The sequence below is a fragment of the Antrostomus carolinensis genome, unplaced genomic scaffold (assembly GCF_000700745.2).
Source record: "Antrostomus carolinensis isolate BGI_N321 unplaced genomic scaffold, ASM70074v2 scaffold15415, whole genome shotgun sequence".
In the NCBI taxonomy this organism is placed as follows: domain Eukaryota; kingdom Metazoa; phylum Chordata; class Aves; order Caprimulgiformes; family Caprimulgidae; genus Antrostomus; species Antrostomus carolinensis.
In genome coordinates this window covers 36,476-54,664 of record NW_010318562.1, presented here as the reverse complement: position 1 = coordinate 54,664, position 18,189 = coordinate 36,476, and the positions used below count along the sequence as shown (strand labels likewise).

The following is an 18,189-nucleotide window of genomic DNA, read 5'->3' as shown; positions in this document are numbered from 1 at the left end:
GCTTAATGCTGCAGTCCCAGAAAGTAAATTCAGTTACATCTGCACAACAGAGAATCCTCTCTACTCCTTATTAACCTTTTGACCTGGAAAACCTTGTTTGCCTCAAGAAAAGCAGGAACATGGACAGAGATGGGTTCAGCCTCTGCCCTGCTGCAGATCCCATAGACAATTCACTCAATATTACAGACTTTCATAAGCATTTAGTTTCTTCATTCTCAAGTCTGCAATCCAAGATGCTTTAAGATGCTTTTTTAAATTTTTCTTTTAAAGCTTTGACATACAATTCAGGTTAAGGAGGTAGAGCTACTAGGCATTTCTGGCAGCAATAGCCTTGATCACATTACACTTCAGTTTCCTATTTTACATGTATATTTTATACATTTGTCTACCTGAGAAACAGCAAGAATTATAAGAAGGTAATTAATAGTTATTTCTCTCCAAGGAAGAAAGGAGAATTAGCTAATTAATTAAACTAATAATCTTAAGAAAATTTACAATCCACCATGCCCTTCAAGTCAGAAGTTCCTTGTTACATTTCCTGCAACTATACACTTATTAGAGGTATAATGCACCATAACACTTACCCCTTCTCAAGAAGCAGCACAAGATTTGTCAAGAGTTACAGCAGGGACAGACCACAAGTTGGTTTAGCCTCTAGTTACACTAGACCCTAATCAAATGGTTTCAACTAAAATAAAAAATATAAACAAAAAAACCAAGCCAAAACAAAACCCCAAACCACATTGCATATTTAAAGGCCTAGTGGTATAAGAGATATGTTAGATTTTCACCTTATTGCTTCTACTTGCTAAGAAAATAATTTTGAGCAAATCATTCCCTTCAAATAGAAGTTCATTCATTTAAGGATTACCAGAGAAGGAATATTTTCTCAAGGGACTTCATTAGATACCACAACAGTTCCCTACAGCAGAACCATACCTACACAGCACAATCTACCAAAATCACAAGGTTAACACAAAGCTTCACAGCTGCACTGCAAAGTTAAAAGCAAACTACAACAGAAGCTCTGAAGTCTCTCACTAAGTACACACAAACAAACAAAAGGAACTTACATAAATCAAATCTTCAGTCACAACAAACAGCAACCACTTCCTCCACAACTGTCTCATTACTCCAAATCCCTCAAGAGACCACACATTTTCTGCCACTGCCTGTCTTATCCAGAAACTACTTCCAGTGCAGCTTTGCTTCCTCTAGCTATTTGTCAATCAGTGGAAGCTAATGACTTCAGCCATACAGTGCAAGGTGTCTAATTAAACACAGGTGGGCTGAAAGAGCCATGCTAATGGAATTAATGCAACTCATTATGCTGGGAATCCTTTGGTAACTCTTAAAACTTGCTATGCCTATACTCCAATTCAGAAAAGCACTGGATCCCTACAGCCCCTGATGCAGCCAGAGGGATCTGTGCTAGGTTTTCTGGCTGGTTTCGAGATGCAGCCTCACCTACTGTGTGTTGAAACAGTTTAATTGCACAAAGTCCTGTACACCTGTGGCAAGATGTGTATTGAGAGAAATGTCCTTATTTTAGTGTTGCAGAAACAACACTGATGTTGGTGTCCGATTCCAGCTGTGTTAGAGGCAGGGCATGCATGCGGTGAAAGAAAATTGGAACTTTCTCTTTCTTTGCTTCTCCCAATCCTTGGCATTGTTGTTGTCGCTCTCAGGAAGGGAGCCATGAGTAACAGTCTTGACTGTTATGATTGCTTCTGGACTGAGACAACACACAGTTCATCTCACTTTTGCTGCTAGAAAGGTGCTATCTGGTCATGGTGATACGTCTCTATCCCCCAGGCCTGGCTTTGCTTCAGCAGTTGAGAGATACATAACTGCAGCTAGTCCCTGCAGGTTGCTAAATATAGGGAAAATAATGTGTCTCTCATAAAATAAATGAAATTGTAATAAATCAGTCTGAGAACAGTGGACTCTCCACACCACTGCACTGTATGAATGGCCTGTTCTATACCTGGGGGCGATCTCCTTGTAGCAGGTCAGCCAAACAATAGTGCCCTGCTGCCTTGCTTAGCAAGTGCCCTTTCCCCACTGTTCCTTGATGGTCTGCCAGTTCTGGAGGTGTAGCTTTCTGGGGGTCAGACTCTTCCACTGACACCAATGCTGATGTGGAGTAAATAGTCTATCTACTGGAGTTTCTTCAGATTTACACCAGCACAATGGAGATCAAGATGCCACTGTATGTCAGTGCACAAAATAAGCCTTTGCACAACCTTTTGAGGTGCCACATTCTGATCGATGATGATCAGAACAGGTTAGAGTGTCCATTGGCACTCAGGGTGCTCACATTTACATCACCTCCCCTTGCGCTGACCATTGTTTCCTTGCTGTATATAAATACACATTTCTCCTCATTATGAAATGTTTAGCAGCCCATGCAAGTATGGTAAGTTAACAGCTTATAGTGTGTGTCTGTGTCTGTGTATGTACACTGGAAGTATTTTTTAATCTGAAGTTTATTGGGAATGGTAACACTCATCCTTAATCCTGTGCAATTTCATCTGCTAGACCTTTGGAAAAAACCACCTAATTTTAAAGAAAGATTTTTGTTTATTTTCCAGAAATTCTTTTTGCTCTTTTGCTTGATCCTCCTCTTCTCAAGAACTCCGTGTGATGCTCGCTGTTACTTTAGACCAGCCAGCAAATACGGTAAGGACAGCAAATATAGTAGACATGCCTGAAGCGTTAATTCAGAGATTCAGAGTCTTTTTTCCTTAGAAATGTTGGAATAGTATAATATGTTCTTTGCTGAGGAATGATCCAAACAGCTGCATACTCAGGAATCAACCCACCTGGAGGCGTCTCTGGACACACTGAGGTCCTTGCCCATGTGGCAAAACCCACCTACTTTTAAGCAGTATTGACTAACCTGAGTGGGGTACCTGACACTGAAATCAAAGCAAAGACAACACAGCTGGTGCTTAAATTCAGTTTAGCAGAGCACGTTGAAGTCTAGTAAGAATTGAAGAAGAAGGAGAAAGTCTAGGACTGTATGTTGAATATGAGAAAAGATAGAAAGATCCTGCTGTAGCCATAAGCTAAAGCATTTCTCAGATCCATTGCAGTAGCAGAATAGTAATTCTCTGGTATGTGGTTGCTACCACTTTACCATGCCATGTCATACACTCATGCACACTTCAGGAGCAAAGACATGGTATCTTTTCTATAGAGCACGGGGTTAAGTTCTTCCCTGGTATAACTCTATGAAAATCAGTGCTTTGATTGCTAGTCCACAAACATAAGAGTGTGGTCTATGTCTATTGATAGATGTTCATACTGATCTACTGGCTATCATTTTCTGGTTTGTGCATGCAGGGTGCCTTTCAAACAGAAACCTCTATGTTTTTGGTGCGGTGTGGAAGACTGAAGATTGTTACCAATGCAGATGTAAGATGACTGCAATGATTTGCTGCAGCTTGTAAGTTCACTCAAATTATTATTTGTTTATTTAGAAACTGGTTGAAATGTTCAGATTTAAAGAAACTCATTGAAAGCGTGCATTGGAATTTCATGCTCGCATGGAACAAAATTCCTCTTCCTGTTTAGTTAGCTCTAATTGTGACCAAGCAGAATAATCCGGCAATTACATCGCCTTCTTTGGGAAGAAAAAAAATGAAACTTAGATAGGGTCTTTCCAGTATACAGCTTTTTCTCATCTAGTCCTTCCTTTGATTCTGACACTAACTGGATATACGGTTCCCTTCAGCCTCTGTTTTCTTCCTTCAATTTAGTAGCTTGTCTTCAGATACCTAAACACCTCACAACACACATATGTGTGGGCTTCTGCAGCTCTGCACCAGACCAGTGGTCTGCCTGCAGGCACCTATCAGGCCAGAGCTGCTCCATATCCTTCCCATGTTGCCAAGAACGCACCCTTCTTGCTTACAAAAACAGGACACACATGTCCTGCTCTGATAATTTGTTTTCTAGATCTTCTTATGTGTTCCTGCCTCGTGAATGGCAGGTGACACATTAAGGAGAGCTGTGTCTTCCTGAATATTGTGGTACAAACTGATTATCTCCCCAGAAGGCTGGAAAAATTCTTGAGGTGAGGGAGAAAGAGTCCCATAAAGGGTCTGTGAGGAAGTATATAACCCAAGGAATCCCTGGTGGGGAATATTCCTGGCTGTCCTCAGCTGTAGGAGGGAGGGAGTCAGCCTGCACTGAGAAGAGGCTTGGCTGGAAGGTATTCATGCTCGGGTGATTCAGCACTCTTTATATGTTTTGTTACTATCAAGAAAGTCTTAGTCTGAATGGGGAAGACAGAATTAATCCCTGTTTTGTCTCTGTGCAGGAATTTATACCAATCTCAGTGAATGACCAGTGAGAACTGCATTTAAACCAGAACAAGCATTGTGAAATCACTTCATTTGTTAACAGCCGTGGTCAGGGCTCTCTATTCCTCCTATGATAATCCACAGCACTTGTATTAATGGAATCCATGAGCCAAATTGATCCATGATGTAGCTTGCTCCTGGATGGCTGTGGCCCAGTAAGCATCCTTCTCAGTCTCTGTCTTGGCTGCTGATTTTCTCTTTGCCTTTTTCAATGACAGGGTTTTAATCCCCAAGAACTATGACAGAGTGAACTGTGTTGGCCTGTTCCACAAGAAAAGCTGTTCCATCCGTGTGGTGAAGAAAACTAATCCTGACATAAGCTGCAAAGTCTACAATGGAGTTGGTTAAGACCACATGATGTGTTTCTCCTCTTCTGTACCTGCCCTAGAAGTTGAATGTGCTCTGGATCTCTCCTTTAGAGGAAAGCAGCAAAGCAGTATGATTTCAGGAGGAACAGGTTCTCCTCGTGCCTTTTACAGCTCTAATTGTGCCACATCTATCTCATTTCTGACACTATGTGGTTTGTCTTATAACAGACACATGTCTTAAAACAACACAAACCAAGCTTTACCACAGATATCTTTGTGACATTTTTCCTGTTGGGATCCAGAGTTAAATAAATTTTCACATACATCAAATCACCACTTTTCCTTCTACATAGTTACTGATTGGTCTTGTTGAAAACAGAAGAATTCATGGTGTCTGTAAACGTTTGTGAATCTAATTATTGATTTGGAAATAATCTAGCTTTTAGAGTAACAGGTATTATATAAATTGTTGCCAGACAAATGGATCCATTATGCTATTATGCTCATTGACATTCCCCTAAGGACAAATATATAGAAGAATGGGATGAAACAAAGCAGAAAACAGCCCTTTGAATGCCTCCCCCCATCCTGGTGCCTTGTGTAGGTCAACACATTAGTGCAGATGCACAAGGGAACATATTCTCCAGGAGATGACTGGTGTATTAGAAAAAAGGCAAGCCCATGCCTGAGAGTCCAACCTGCTGCAAAGAAATGCCATATAAATAGCTCTGTAGCCTTTCATACCAGGGTAGAATTGCCTGCAATAATCTTGTTTGGATCAAAGTCCCCTGACAAACAACCCCGTGAAAGCTGTTTGTACAGAAAACCTAGACTATAAAACATGTTTAGCCAGTAGACTTCAGGTACTACACTGTGCCTGGTACAAAGTCCATGAAAATGGTTTATATGGGAAATATCCTATAAAACATATTTAGACAATATTAAAAGCAATTATAACAAGAGCACTGCACAGCTTAAAAGGCCCAGATAAATCATTTGAGCGTGTTCAGTTTATTCAACACTGATATCACAGTGTTTTCTTAATCTGCCTTTCCTCTACCTTGCTGAAGTGTATTACAATGAAATATTTCAGCTGATGAAAATGATAACTTCTGTTTAGTATCTTTTGTGGAAAACCACAGTTACGTAATTTATTTTCAGGTGTGGTGCCAAGAGTATATAAGAAGAAAACCTGCACATACTAAGGAAAACAGTTTACCAATGGTTAGAGGAAAACTCATCCATGACTCCAGGTGTTTCCAGAAAGTCACTAAGGTGATTCCAGTAAGTAGCTAAAATGAGAAACACAATTATAGCTTCTCAAATCTTTGGCCCTCAGGATTAGTTAGAACTGTCTAGTAGCCACTGCCTTTGATGATATTCCTCTGTACCTTCTTGGGAATAATGGAGTGGACATCACTGAAGTTGGCTATGACCCTTACAAATATGAGTAGCAGCCACTGGAGGAGCCCTCACTTTTCTGCTTGCTGAGAGAGGATCAGATCATTTCACTTAGTTATATATATATAAGCAGATAGATACAGAGTCATAGACCAGTTTGGGTTGGAAGGGATCTTTAAAGGTCATCTAGTCCAACACCCCTGCAGTGAGCAGGCATATCTTCAACTAGATCAGGTTGCTTAGAGCCCTGTCCACCCTAACCTTGAATGTTTCCACGGATGGGGTATCTACTACCTCTCTGGGCAACCTGTTCCAGTGTTTCACCACCCTCAGTGTAAAAGATTTCTGCCTTACATGTAGTCTAAATCTACCCTCTTTTAGTTTAAAACCATTACCCCCTTGTCCTATCGCAACAGGTCCTGCTAAAAAGTTTGTGCCCATCTGTATAATAAGCCCCCTTTAAGTACTGGAAGGCTGCAATAATGTCTCCCCAGAGCCTTCTCTTCTCTGGGCTGAACAATCTCAACTCTTTCAGCCTTTCTTCCTAGGAGAGGTGTTCCATCCCTTTGATTTTTATGGCTCTCTTCTGGATCCGCTCCTACAGGTCCATGCCTTTCCTGTGCTGAAGGATCATGCTTTTAGCTTCCTAAATGCTAGATGCATTTATAAGGGCCTGCCCAGGGGGCCAGGAGTAACAGGGCTTTCTGAAGGCTTGAACATCATTTAATCAGTTCAGAAAAATCTCTGGGACAATACATCAGTTTCATAGCTTCCCCCCCAATGGAGGGAGGGTTATAAACAAATTAGAGAAGGCTGAAAACAGTTAAAATAGCAGAGGTAGATATTCTGACAAAATAAAGACAAACCAAAACTTGTGGAAAATTCCTACAGGGATGCTGTGTTGACCTGCTAAACTTAGCATACACATGGACTATGTACTGTTCCATGGTACATTTTCTCCATATGCTTTCGTCATCAAGTACCTAGTACTACTCTTTGTGGACACTGTTTGCTCAGTTTAACAATGCCAGAGAGAGCAGGACTCCAGATGCTGGAACACAATTAGATTTGCTAAATGTACTGTAGGAGAATTGGTGTCTGAGATTCCACGCTCAGAGGAAAGAAAGAGACAGAGCATCAGGGCTCCATCTGTGAAGGCTGAAATGGCTGAAGATCTGACACAAGAGCACTGGAGGAGACTTGCAAAGCATCCAGAGTGCAGCTGTAATCTCACTGCTGTGACAATCCTGTCAATCCCAGAGAATGAATGTTTGTTGGTAGAGGCCTTGCTGTCACCATAACCACTTGCAAGAAGGAGTTATTTGGCCAGAGCAAAGAGGACTATTTCCCCAAGCATCTGTACCCCCTTGAAACGTGTTGTCTCCATGGAGTCCAACTGTTTTATGTAATAAACTGCAGAGGAAACAGGACAATTCCCCAGTGCCATTCTGTAACAGGAGCACGTGTTGTGGACAGAGAATGGGAACAAGCCTCCTTGTTACTCTGTGGGTAGTAGGATAGCCCCATGCCATGCCAGCTAGACTTTCTTTACTCCATTTCCCATCAACAGCAAACAGGGTCTGGTCCATCGGTTTCTAGAGTCAATGTAAACCTACTGATATGAACAGAAAGAACCAGTCTGACCAGCACATGACTAGCAATAGCTGGGACTACAGTACTTCCATGTTGCTTCCCAGGAGTCAGTGTCCTGCACTTAGAGGAATTTCCACCCTTCTGCACCCTTGTACAAGTATTGCTTGTGCATTTTTCAAAAGCCTTAGTGGGTCAAGATCTTCACATAGACTCTCCACAGATAAATGTTCAGTAGTCCCCATTATAAAGTGAAATTAAGCATAGCCAGATTCAAATCAGCTAGTTCAGGCAACAGCATAAAATTCAGCAAGGTGCTGACCCGAGCCTACAAGACCCACCTAAATGAGGAAACAGGCATCTGCATCTTAGTCTTACTGCAGCTCTTCCCACTCCAAGCTACCTCCAGTATTGTTCTCTCTATGCTTCAGTCCACACAGCTACTGCATGGCAGCCCCAGCTCCAACACATTTCTTGGCTTACACTCCATGGCTGCTATGTGCATGAAGTCCCAGCTATACAAACTAGTGCAGGGTTGGAATGACTGAAGTGCTGCTCCCACATTAGCCTGTTAATAGTGAACATTTTCACCCTGCAGTTTGGTCAGGATGTGGAAAGAATATGTGTGTAATAGTACTCAAATGCAGCCCCATTCACCTCACCAAAAAATGGACAGAATCTTACTACAGCATCCTAAAAATCTGTCAAGAAGAAAGTCATAGATGCCATAGCAAAATGATGGCAGTTAGGTAATTTCCTGATGCCTGGGTGGCAGAGCCCTGAGCAGTCTTTCAAGAACAGTGCTGCAGCTGTCCTCTGTTGACTTTAAGAAGAGAGCAGATGCTAATTTGCTAGTTTGTAGGCTCTGCTCAAAGGTCTGAATTGAGAGAATAAAAGTGACAAGGCATGTCTTTAAATGTTTGGAAGGTGTGGAGATAAGGCTGGCCTAGGAATGCTTCAAGCTGCGGGGGATGTAAGAACAGCTCCACAAATCAAAATACTCCCCAGTGAAAGGACTGTCTGTTTCCTAGTGGTTTTCTTCCCCTTTCTTTAATGCTTTGAACAGCAGAACAAATAAACATATGATAAATAAATTAAGGAAGCAACAGAAGTGAACAGGCCAGCTAAATAAATCATTTCAGCTTTTCTGGCTCCAGTAAGATAGGAAGCTTCTGCTTCCTAAGGAGCTGGCAAGAGGCTCAAGATCTGTGTGGGCTGATGCCTTCTCAGCTGGAGCACAGACTTCATGTCCCCTTCCCTAACCATATCAGAAAGGTCGCGTCCTTCTGAGGCATCTGAGTAAAAGGGAAATGCTGGGATATGGGGTGCTGGTTCAAACCAACTGGTAAATAAAGCTCCTGAAAAGGAGGCTGGAAAAAATAAGTAATATAGTAAAATAAGAAGCAACTCAGGGATGCCCTGAAGAAATAACCAGTAACTAAAGACAACTCTCCCGCTTACACCATTAATTACATAAATTCCACTTGCATGCTTCTCAGCATCATAAGACATTAGAAATGCCAAAATACCCTGGAAAGACCTTAAATATCCCTGCTTCTGCTTTGATTATTTCTGTAATGATGAAAGATGTCAGCCAAGTGCTTGAAGTAGGTAGGCACACTTGTAATAGCTGTTACCAGAAAAAATGAAAGAAAGAATACAGTAAAAATGAAAAACTATTTTCACGGTTAGTTGAGTTGACAAGAGGTTGTACTGATTTTGATATTGAAATGTTTGATTTCTATTGACATACTACATGCTCACAAATGAAAACACATATTTGCTACAACTACTTATTACACCTTTAGAAGGGCCCCAGAATAGCATTAACCACTGGACTACTTAAGTAGTTGATCATAGTTTAAAACCTATTTTAAGTAAAGACTGAAATTAGGTTATTCTGTTATAGCCCTTGGAAATAATCTGTTTGTGTATTTTCCCAATGCAAGAGAAAAATTCGCATCTCTAATTTCTGCCTTGGTTTTTCATGAGAAAGACCTGTGAAAAATAAATGAAAACTGGTACTTCTGCAACTCCTCTTTTCCTCTATTTCCAGCTTTCTCATTGCTCTTATATTTCTGGGGTCTTCGCCTGGGTAACAGTGTACCTCTTCCCCTTTCACAATTAAAGGACTTACAGCCTGGATCCTTCTAAAATAAAATTTCAATATCAGTCTCTGATGGAATGGAAAAATTAAGAAAACTGATACTGGTGACCTTTTCATACGTATGAGGCAAAATGATCTTTCAACCCTACAGAAATCTTGCCTCAGCAAGGAGAACAGGATTAGGCTCTGTTGCTGTATTTCCTCCCTTTGCTTTAGAGTGCTCATGCTCAAGTCGAGTGGCTTGAGTAGAGGGTGCAAGCTGTGCTTCAGATAGCTTCATCGCTCTTTCCTGAAGCTGCTATTCCTCTCAAGTACATCTAGAATTTCTATATTTATGTAACACCAGAGGGAGCCAGAACTTCAAACTCAGAGCATAACCATAAAGCAGAATTCATTGGCTCCTCTGAAGGGAGGGAAGGAAGGAGCTGGGAGAGACAGGGAAAAGGAGAGAGATGTTATCCAAATTACCTACAGAAACAGAGAGGAGAGCTTCTCTTCTGGATTGCTAGAACACAGAACATCTTACTTTGCTGCTACAACATTCCTTTGTTCTTCCAAGACAGAAATGTGCAACAACAGCTGTGATTTTCTCAATCAGTAACAGGTAAGAATTTTGTAAATTATTTATTTCAGATTGACAAGATCTCAGATCTCTTTAATAAAGTTATCACTTCTGATTGTAAAAATTTACTTAACTTTCACCTGAGTGTTTAGCAGCTGGTGCTACCACTGCTAATTCCCTTTCTGCTCAAGTCTTCCTCTGATTTGGATAACTGACCGATTTCTGATCAGAAAATGTTAAGTAAGGATTCACCTGAAACTTAACCTAGGCAAGAATTACATATCAGAAACTTTTAAGGGAGAGTTACTGAGTAGTTGCTATGTTAATATAGTTTAAAGAAACAAGTTTTAGAAGAACATGAGAATATGGATTATGAACAGTTCAGATATGATTCTTCTCTCATTTAAATATTAGGGTAAGCAGGAGATAATGAAAAGCATTTAAGTAGCATTTAAACTCTAAAATTGATCCACTGATATTGACAGGGACATGAAATTTAAATTCAAGAGAAGCCATGGATTGAAAAGATTTGTGTATATCGGGTTCCTAAAAGCAAAGAATTCTTGCAGTGTCCTTCATTTCCACAAAAATGTAGAATTCTTTATGGTTTTAGAACAATACAGAAAAAAGGGTAGAAATATTAAGTGAACCTGATCCAAAGTTCACTATAATAAACATGCTTTGAATCCAGCCACAAGGCAAGGAAAAACAGTAATAAATACCCTGTTGTCTTTGTTTACTTTTTAAGCTCTTGTCCATCTCTGTCAAGAGAGAGTCATATCTGCTCCTCTAGACATGCACAGCACCAAGTACAGAAGGACCTATCCTCAATTAGATTTTAATATCACCATAATAAACAGTAATATAATTATTAATGTAATAGTTTAGCAAGAAGGGTTGTAAAAACAAGGGAGGCTTTTGCTGTTTACCATTCAGCTTCGATTAAGGCTGTGCAAACAATTGCTTTTATCAGTCAATGCCTAAACCAAAACATTAAATGTATAGTTTTGAAAGACTGGATTGTTTTGAGGGAAAGAAGGCTTTTTTTTTTTTTTAAGTTATTTTGGTATGAATGCAACATTTTGTTTCATTGGAAAGAAAATACTTGTAATCAATTTCAGAGCTTTTTTAAAAAATAAACTAAAGGACTTGAAACACTGTGTAAGAGATAATGACACCAAACCTGGTTTTTAATCCAATATAGCCCAATGACTATCTAGGTTCTCCCTCCTCCATCTGATTCAGAAAAAAGCATTTGAAAGGACATATCTCAGCTTCATGAAATGCTCACAGAGTATGGGTACACTGAACCAGCATTTTCTGCTAAGTAGTTGACTGTTTTCTACAAATGGATCCATTCCTTGGATGGATCCTTTCCTTGTCATGAAAGGCCCAACCCCTGTATCTACAGAGAAGAGCTTTGAAACCATTCAGGGTGCAAGAGGGAGATAGTAAATTCTTGGGAGATCTTCAGGGTTCAGGTGTGCTCCTTGACACCTTGTGATGTGAGAGAAAGCCTTCCTGGATACCACTGGTCACTGGAAAACACTTCTTATCTCCTGGTCCCTGAGACTTCTTGTTCCTCATCCAACCCATGCAGTTTCTGGCAGTACACATCACATCACTCTCAGATATCCTAACTGTCTGTCTGCTAGGGTGCCCATTACAATGATATATGGATTCCCCATCTCCTTTGGTAAAGACCTCCTTTGTAAAAATATCTTTTTTTTTCTGTTGGGTACAGGACAAATCACAACATTCTTTACTCTTAAGGGACCAGGGACAAAGTACCATTCTCCAGTTTGCTGACCTGCTAGTGACATTTTACCTTTGTGAGCTGGCTCCATGTCTTTGGTAAGGTCTTTGTTATGAATTTAAACAGAAAATAAAAAGTCAGAGGAGGTGCTTTTATAAAAATTTCCTGATTTCTGCAGAATCAGAGACGGTTAACTTGGTATATAAATTCATGCTCCCTAAAACATTTCCTTCTAAAAACATGTAGATGTGAGAGGGGGGAAAATACTTACAGAATCACAGAATGGTAGGGGTTGGAAGGGACATCAAGAGATCATCTAGTCCAACCCCCCTGCCAAAGCAGGTTCCCTACAGCAGGTTGCACAGGATTGTAACCAGGTGGGTTTTGAACATCTCCAGAGATGGAGACTCCACACCCTCTCTGGGCAGCCTGTCCCAGTGCTCTGTCACCCTCACAGTAACAAAGTTTTTCCTTAAGTTTGCCTGGAACTTGCGGCGTTCCATTGCCCATTGCCCCTTGTCCTGTCACTGGGTGCTACTGCAAAAAAAGCCTGTCCCCATCCATTTGCCTCCACACTTCAAGTATTTCTAGACATTGATAAGACCCCCTCTCAGTCTTTTCTTCAGGCTGAAGAGTCCCAGCTCTCTCAGCCTTTCCTCATACGGGAGATGCTCCAGGCCCCTAATCATCTTTGTGGCCCTCCGATGGACTATCTCTAGAAGATCCCCATCTTTCTTGAACTGAGGAGCCTAGAACTGGACACAGTATTCCAGATGTGGAATACTGTTACTTTTCTGGGAATTTATACCATTTCCCAATTTTATAGACTTGTAACTTGTAATACACACAACTTGTGCTATACTCTAATTATGCAGGATTTAGAAATGTTTAACATATATAGCATTTTCAATGACCCAAGACAGTCATTCCCAATATTTTTCCAACACAGACTTAAACAAAAATGAAGAGTTCACCATTAAATTTTATTTTACCAAATCTCTTATTTAACATTGCTGTGGCATGTCTGTACATACCCACCAGCAAGTTTTCTCATCTAGTTGAGTGGTGCCTTCCTGGGAATCTGTAAAGATAGCCAACTGATTTTAACCTTTCTCCAAGACATAAGGTTAAAAAGGGCAAATCTATCTTACTGAGATAATGTCACTGCCAGCAAAAAAGGGGTACCACTGTTAGTCAGTCACCACGACCTCAATTAATATCTGCAGTATTAATTTCAGAGTTCTGTTAAACCTTTTCACTGCTCATTTGTTTCTAGTTTATAAGAGGCAGACAATAGCTGCTATACTCCCAATAATTTACTCTTTAAATAAGTAATACAATCACTTCATGTCTTTAGGAATTGATTCTCTCAGGAAGACTTATGGGCTGAAAGCAGCAAAATGGCTTGAGCAATTGGTTAAGTTCCAAGCCAGATAAGCAAATGCTTTTAAGTAACACACAAAACCACTGCAAACATTTTTTTCTTCACCTTGCAGAAGACACCATGGTATGCAAGGTGTTAAAAGAGAGGGAGGTCCTAACCCAACAAAGTGAATTGCATTGCCTTCAGAGATGCACTTTATCCCCACCACGTTTGCCATCTGCAAGGAACGCACAGCCATGCTCTGCCTTTGGCATTCTTCTTGCGAACATGCCCCTTAATGCTGCTTTTCAGGGGGCTCCACTACTTTATTTTTTTGCTTCAATACTATTATTTCTCCTCACTAACACCTCGGCATGTCAAAAAGTATCCGAAACCCCTGAGAGGGCATAGTCTATGGGGTACAGATGTTTGTAATAACTCAGCACACATTTTTCAAGCAACAAAAGAGAACCACATGTTTGTTGTCGAGGATACTGTAGCTAAGTAGTAAAAAGAGCATGCGTTCGTTTACAGAGGAGTCTGTTTATCTTGTCCAAATGCCAAGACTAGGCTCCTTTGACTGATACCACATAATATTGCAGGCTCCTGATCCCTATGTAGTATCTCCACTGGTCAGCAATCATTAAAAGCTAAGGGGCGGGTTGATGGTTTTTCATTCTATATCTGTTTTCATGTTAAAACAGATGACCTTACCCTTCCCATATGTGACCGTGTTATCTATACATCATCATTGCTTCTTCTTTTAGTTCCAAAAAATAAATCAATCTGTTCACATGGGTTGAGTAACAACACAAAAGTGAGTGGACAGAAAGAATCATACCTACGGCCACAATTTGGAAAAATTTCCTGTTCTCTTTTTAATTAATATTTAAACTAATGAAGAAATGAGAGAACAAGAGGAAGAAAAGGTTACTATATTTTACTCATGTGACTGTCTTGACTGTCTCAGATGATAGATACAGATAGATGACAGATAGATATAGGTATATATAGACAGGTAAATCAGCACGTCTAGCAAAGCAACAAAAGAATTAACTGTACTAATTTTTGCTGATCAAGCAGAACAATGATCCCAAACCATATTTTATTTACTGTACACTGTTGCTTTTATTAGTTCATGAGAGGCAACATCTTAAGAAGCATACAATACAATTCATAAAGAGAAATACAAGGCAAACAAAAAATTGGCAATTGGGCACTTTTTTGGGCAGTATTGGTTACCTGCATGCATGCAGTTACTTAGCAGTAAATGCTACTCAAAGTGATAAGCTCATTATACCATTTTACTTATGTATTCATATCTTGACCACTTGTTTTTCTAATGCTCAGAAGTTTTTCACAACCCCACAAACTTGTTTGAGTGGCATTTTATTGCTGAGGAAGGGGTCGTGAAATGGGTAAATAGTGTAGTTCCCAGAGTATTTATTTACTTTTCACATTACAAGCCTTTGTACAGTATGTAGCTGCCTCTGCCTTGAGGACAACTCCCAGCAGAGTCAGATTATTTTTTTTTTCTTTGATTCCTGGACATAGAAGATTTGGACTCCAGGGTCAGGATTATAAAGCAAGCTCTGCTATGGCAGATCATGACACCCTCCCAGGAGCCATCTGGTAGAGTCCAGGCAGTTCTGTGGCTGAGATTTCCAAAAAGCATGCAGCCCTAATTAACTCCATGGGTTCAGCTCTTTGAGACCCCACTGAAAATCCCAGCTAAGGGCTTGCAGCAGTGGCTAAGAAGCAGACCCATCTGCCTGTGCAGGAACAGTATCTAGGAGATTGCACATACTATTGCAACACTTAAATTCTCTTGCTTGAAAAAAGCAAAATTATGCTGAGGCAAAATCAATAAGAAGCTTCTCACAAGAAATTAAGAGATGTTATCAAAATCACCCACTCTTAAAGCCAAAATCAGGAGACTGGATATATTTCTGACAAACCCTGTGATGGCCACATTAGGCACCCAGAGGGAGACATCAATGCTTCACAGGCACTGGAGTTCATCCAGAATGGAGAGGGATGGAATTTGGACTGCAGTTCCTGTAATCTATCACAGTTGTGTAGAATCTGAAAAATGCTGAAATTATTTTGAGTTATTTCAGACATTTTCAAAATTGTCCCATGTTATCCCTCCTGAGGATACGAGCCTGAATGTTTGCGTGGTGATTGTGTCAAGCAAATGTGGGTTCCAGCTGCAATCACAAATGCATTTCACAGACTAACTCGCATAAGATATTTTAGTGTTAGCTTTATGCACCTAATATGCCCTACTTTTCACATTGATGTTTAGCTCAATTGAAGGAAAATGCAGCCCCAAAATGTGTCTTCCATTCAATTTTGGATCAGAATCTTGCAAAACCAGAATTACACACAATTATTACCCTCAAGTGTGTTTTGATTCAGCTTTCTTGAATCACCACTCTACTGCATTAATGCTGTTCAAGGTACTGCAGTGAGTTAAATGATGAAGATGTTCTTAAATCCGTGGGACAACCTCACAAGTAAACACAGTCATAATTCAATAGAGTAACACAGACTTCCATACCCCAGTTTAGCAAAGGGTTCCATTTTATGATCTAATAAACTATACAAAAGGGAGTTGCAGAATATACACAGAATCCTTGGCATTTGCTTCCCTGTATCCCCCCCCCCCCCCCTTTTAACTAATTTCTTGCAGCATAACTAAGCAATCTTTTTTCCTTTTCTTTGCAGATATACCCAGATCTTCCACAGCCAAACAGAACAGATAAAACCTTTTTTAGGTTGGCTCCAGAAGACCTGGATTCTGTTTGACTACCACCTTTTTGGATAAATATTTTGGGGTTCAGAATGAATAAGACAAGGGCTGTGAATGATGGTTTTCCTTTCCTGAACAGTAAGAACGGGAGCTCAAACCGAAGCTTCCCTGTGCACATTTCTAATCAGTGCAGGAACATCACTGACCTTACTGTCTTTCTGGCCACCTCTTACAGCTTGGAGACTGTCCTAGGCATTGTGGGAAACATCTGTCTGATTGCTGTCATCGCCAGGCAGAAGGAAAAGGCCAACGTCACCAACATCCTAATTTCCAACTTAATAATTTCAGACTTGTTTATGTGTCTTGTCTGTCTGCCATTCACCGTTGTTTACACCATGATGGACTACTGGATATTTGGGGAAGTAATGTGCAAAATGACCTCTTTCACTCAGTGCGCATCTGTGACAGTGTCAATTCTTTCCCTTGTACTTATTGCTCTGGAAAGACACCAGCTTATCATAAACCCAACTGGCTGGAGGCCAAGTATCTCCCAAGCCTATCTAGGAATTGGAGTAATTTGGACTTTAGCATGTCTCATGTCCCTGCCCTTTTTGACCACATCCATCTTGTCTAATGATTTGTATGAGCAGCTCTCACACATCATGAATTTTTCCACTGACAAGGCCATATGCATCGACTCGTGGCCTTCTGAGCAACACAGACTTATCTACACTACCACTTTACTGCTCTTGCAATATTGCATCCCACTGTTCTTCATCATACTTTGCTACCTGCGTATCTACTTACGTCTACAGAAGAGAAAGGACATGTTTGAGAAAAGTGAATATAGCAACCGAGCAGTTCAGCTGAGAAGGATAAATATTTTATTAGCATCCATGGTTGCTGCTTTTGCCATCTGCTGGCTACCACTGCATATTTTCAACACTATTGTGGACTGGAATTACAAAATCATTTCACCTTGCCACCACAATCTGATCTTCTCATTGTGCCACCTGGTAGCTATGGCTTCCACCTGTGTCAACCCTGTTATCTATGGTTTCCTAAATAGCAACTTCAAAAAAGAAGTTAAGTCACTGATTCTGAGCTGCCAACATAATTCAGTAACTGCATCAATGGAAGAATATGATCATTTGCCTTTATCCACCATGCAGACTGAAATCTCCAAGGGCTCACTGATGTTGAACTGCAGACATAATTCTATTTAGCTAGTAGAAAACATTTCAAAGGAGTGCACTGACACCACATGCCAATTATTACCTGTAGGTATAAAAAGCAACTGGTGATGCCATAGCTGGGATGTGAACAGGAACTCATTACTGCCAGAGTTTTGGAAGAACAGGCAAAAGAATATTGTAAATGTATACAGTAGATCCTATAGTACACAAGTTGTTCATGTCACTGAGATGGTACAGATATTGAGGAGCCTGGGCTGATGTACATGCGGCTGCTTTAACAGATCAGTAATTAAGCTGTGGCTGCACATAGACTGATGTGGGGTTCATTAGCTAAGTTCACATCTCTATGGTGGCTGCAGTGGAAACCCAAACTTCCAGTTTCAGCGCTGCAGGCTGCCAAATGTTGTATTAGAGAAGACTCTCTCAGTTTTTCAGTATTAGTAAGATTTGAATGCACAGCTGACGCATCAGTGGAACAGAGATATGTAAATATATACATTTTTGTGCTTGACCAACTCTCACAGCCCATTAGGTAACAGTAATCTTTCAGCAGATCTAGTTCACGTCAAACAACTGGATCTTTGTATGAAACCTCTCTCTCTGTCATATAGGCTTGGGAATAGCCATTGCCTCTGCAAGTAGAGACACAAATAATGACCCTGGCATGTAAAGAAGATAGTTACTTATTGAGGGATGGTGGCAAATGGAAATGTTACTCAATGGATTAAATTCTTAAAACACACTATGATGATTCTGAGCACTATTTTTAAGCAAACAGTAA

The 18,189-nt window shown here is 40.4% G+C and overlaps 2 protein-coding genes across 2 annotated transcripts; both read left to right on the top strand.

The window, feature by feature from the left end:
• Nucleotides 1-2,389: 2,389 nt before the first annotated feature.
• LOC104525722 (beta-microseminoprotein-like) lies at nucleotides 2,390-4,718 on the top strand. The gene is made up of 4 exons (XM_029085186.1): nucleotides 2,390-2,419; nucleotides 2,595-2,682; nucleotides 3,349-3,451; nucleotides 4,589-4,718. Exons 1-4 carry the CDS (start codon nucleotides 2,390-2,392, stop codon nucleotides 4,716-4,718), a joined length of 351 nt encoding a protein of 116 aa, XP_028941019.1.
• Nucleotides 4,719-16,304: 11,586 nt separating this feature from the next.
• LOC104525719 (neuropeptide Y receptor type 4) lies at nucleotides 16,305-17,438 on the top strand. Its single transcript, XM_010168950.1, has one exon. The coding sequence runs from the start codon at nucleotides 16,305-16,307 to the stop codon at nucleotides 17,436-17,438; it is 1,134 nt and encodes a 377-aa protein (XP_010167252.1).
• The last annotated feature ends 751 nt before the right edge of the window (nucleotides 17,439-18,189 follow it).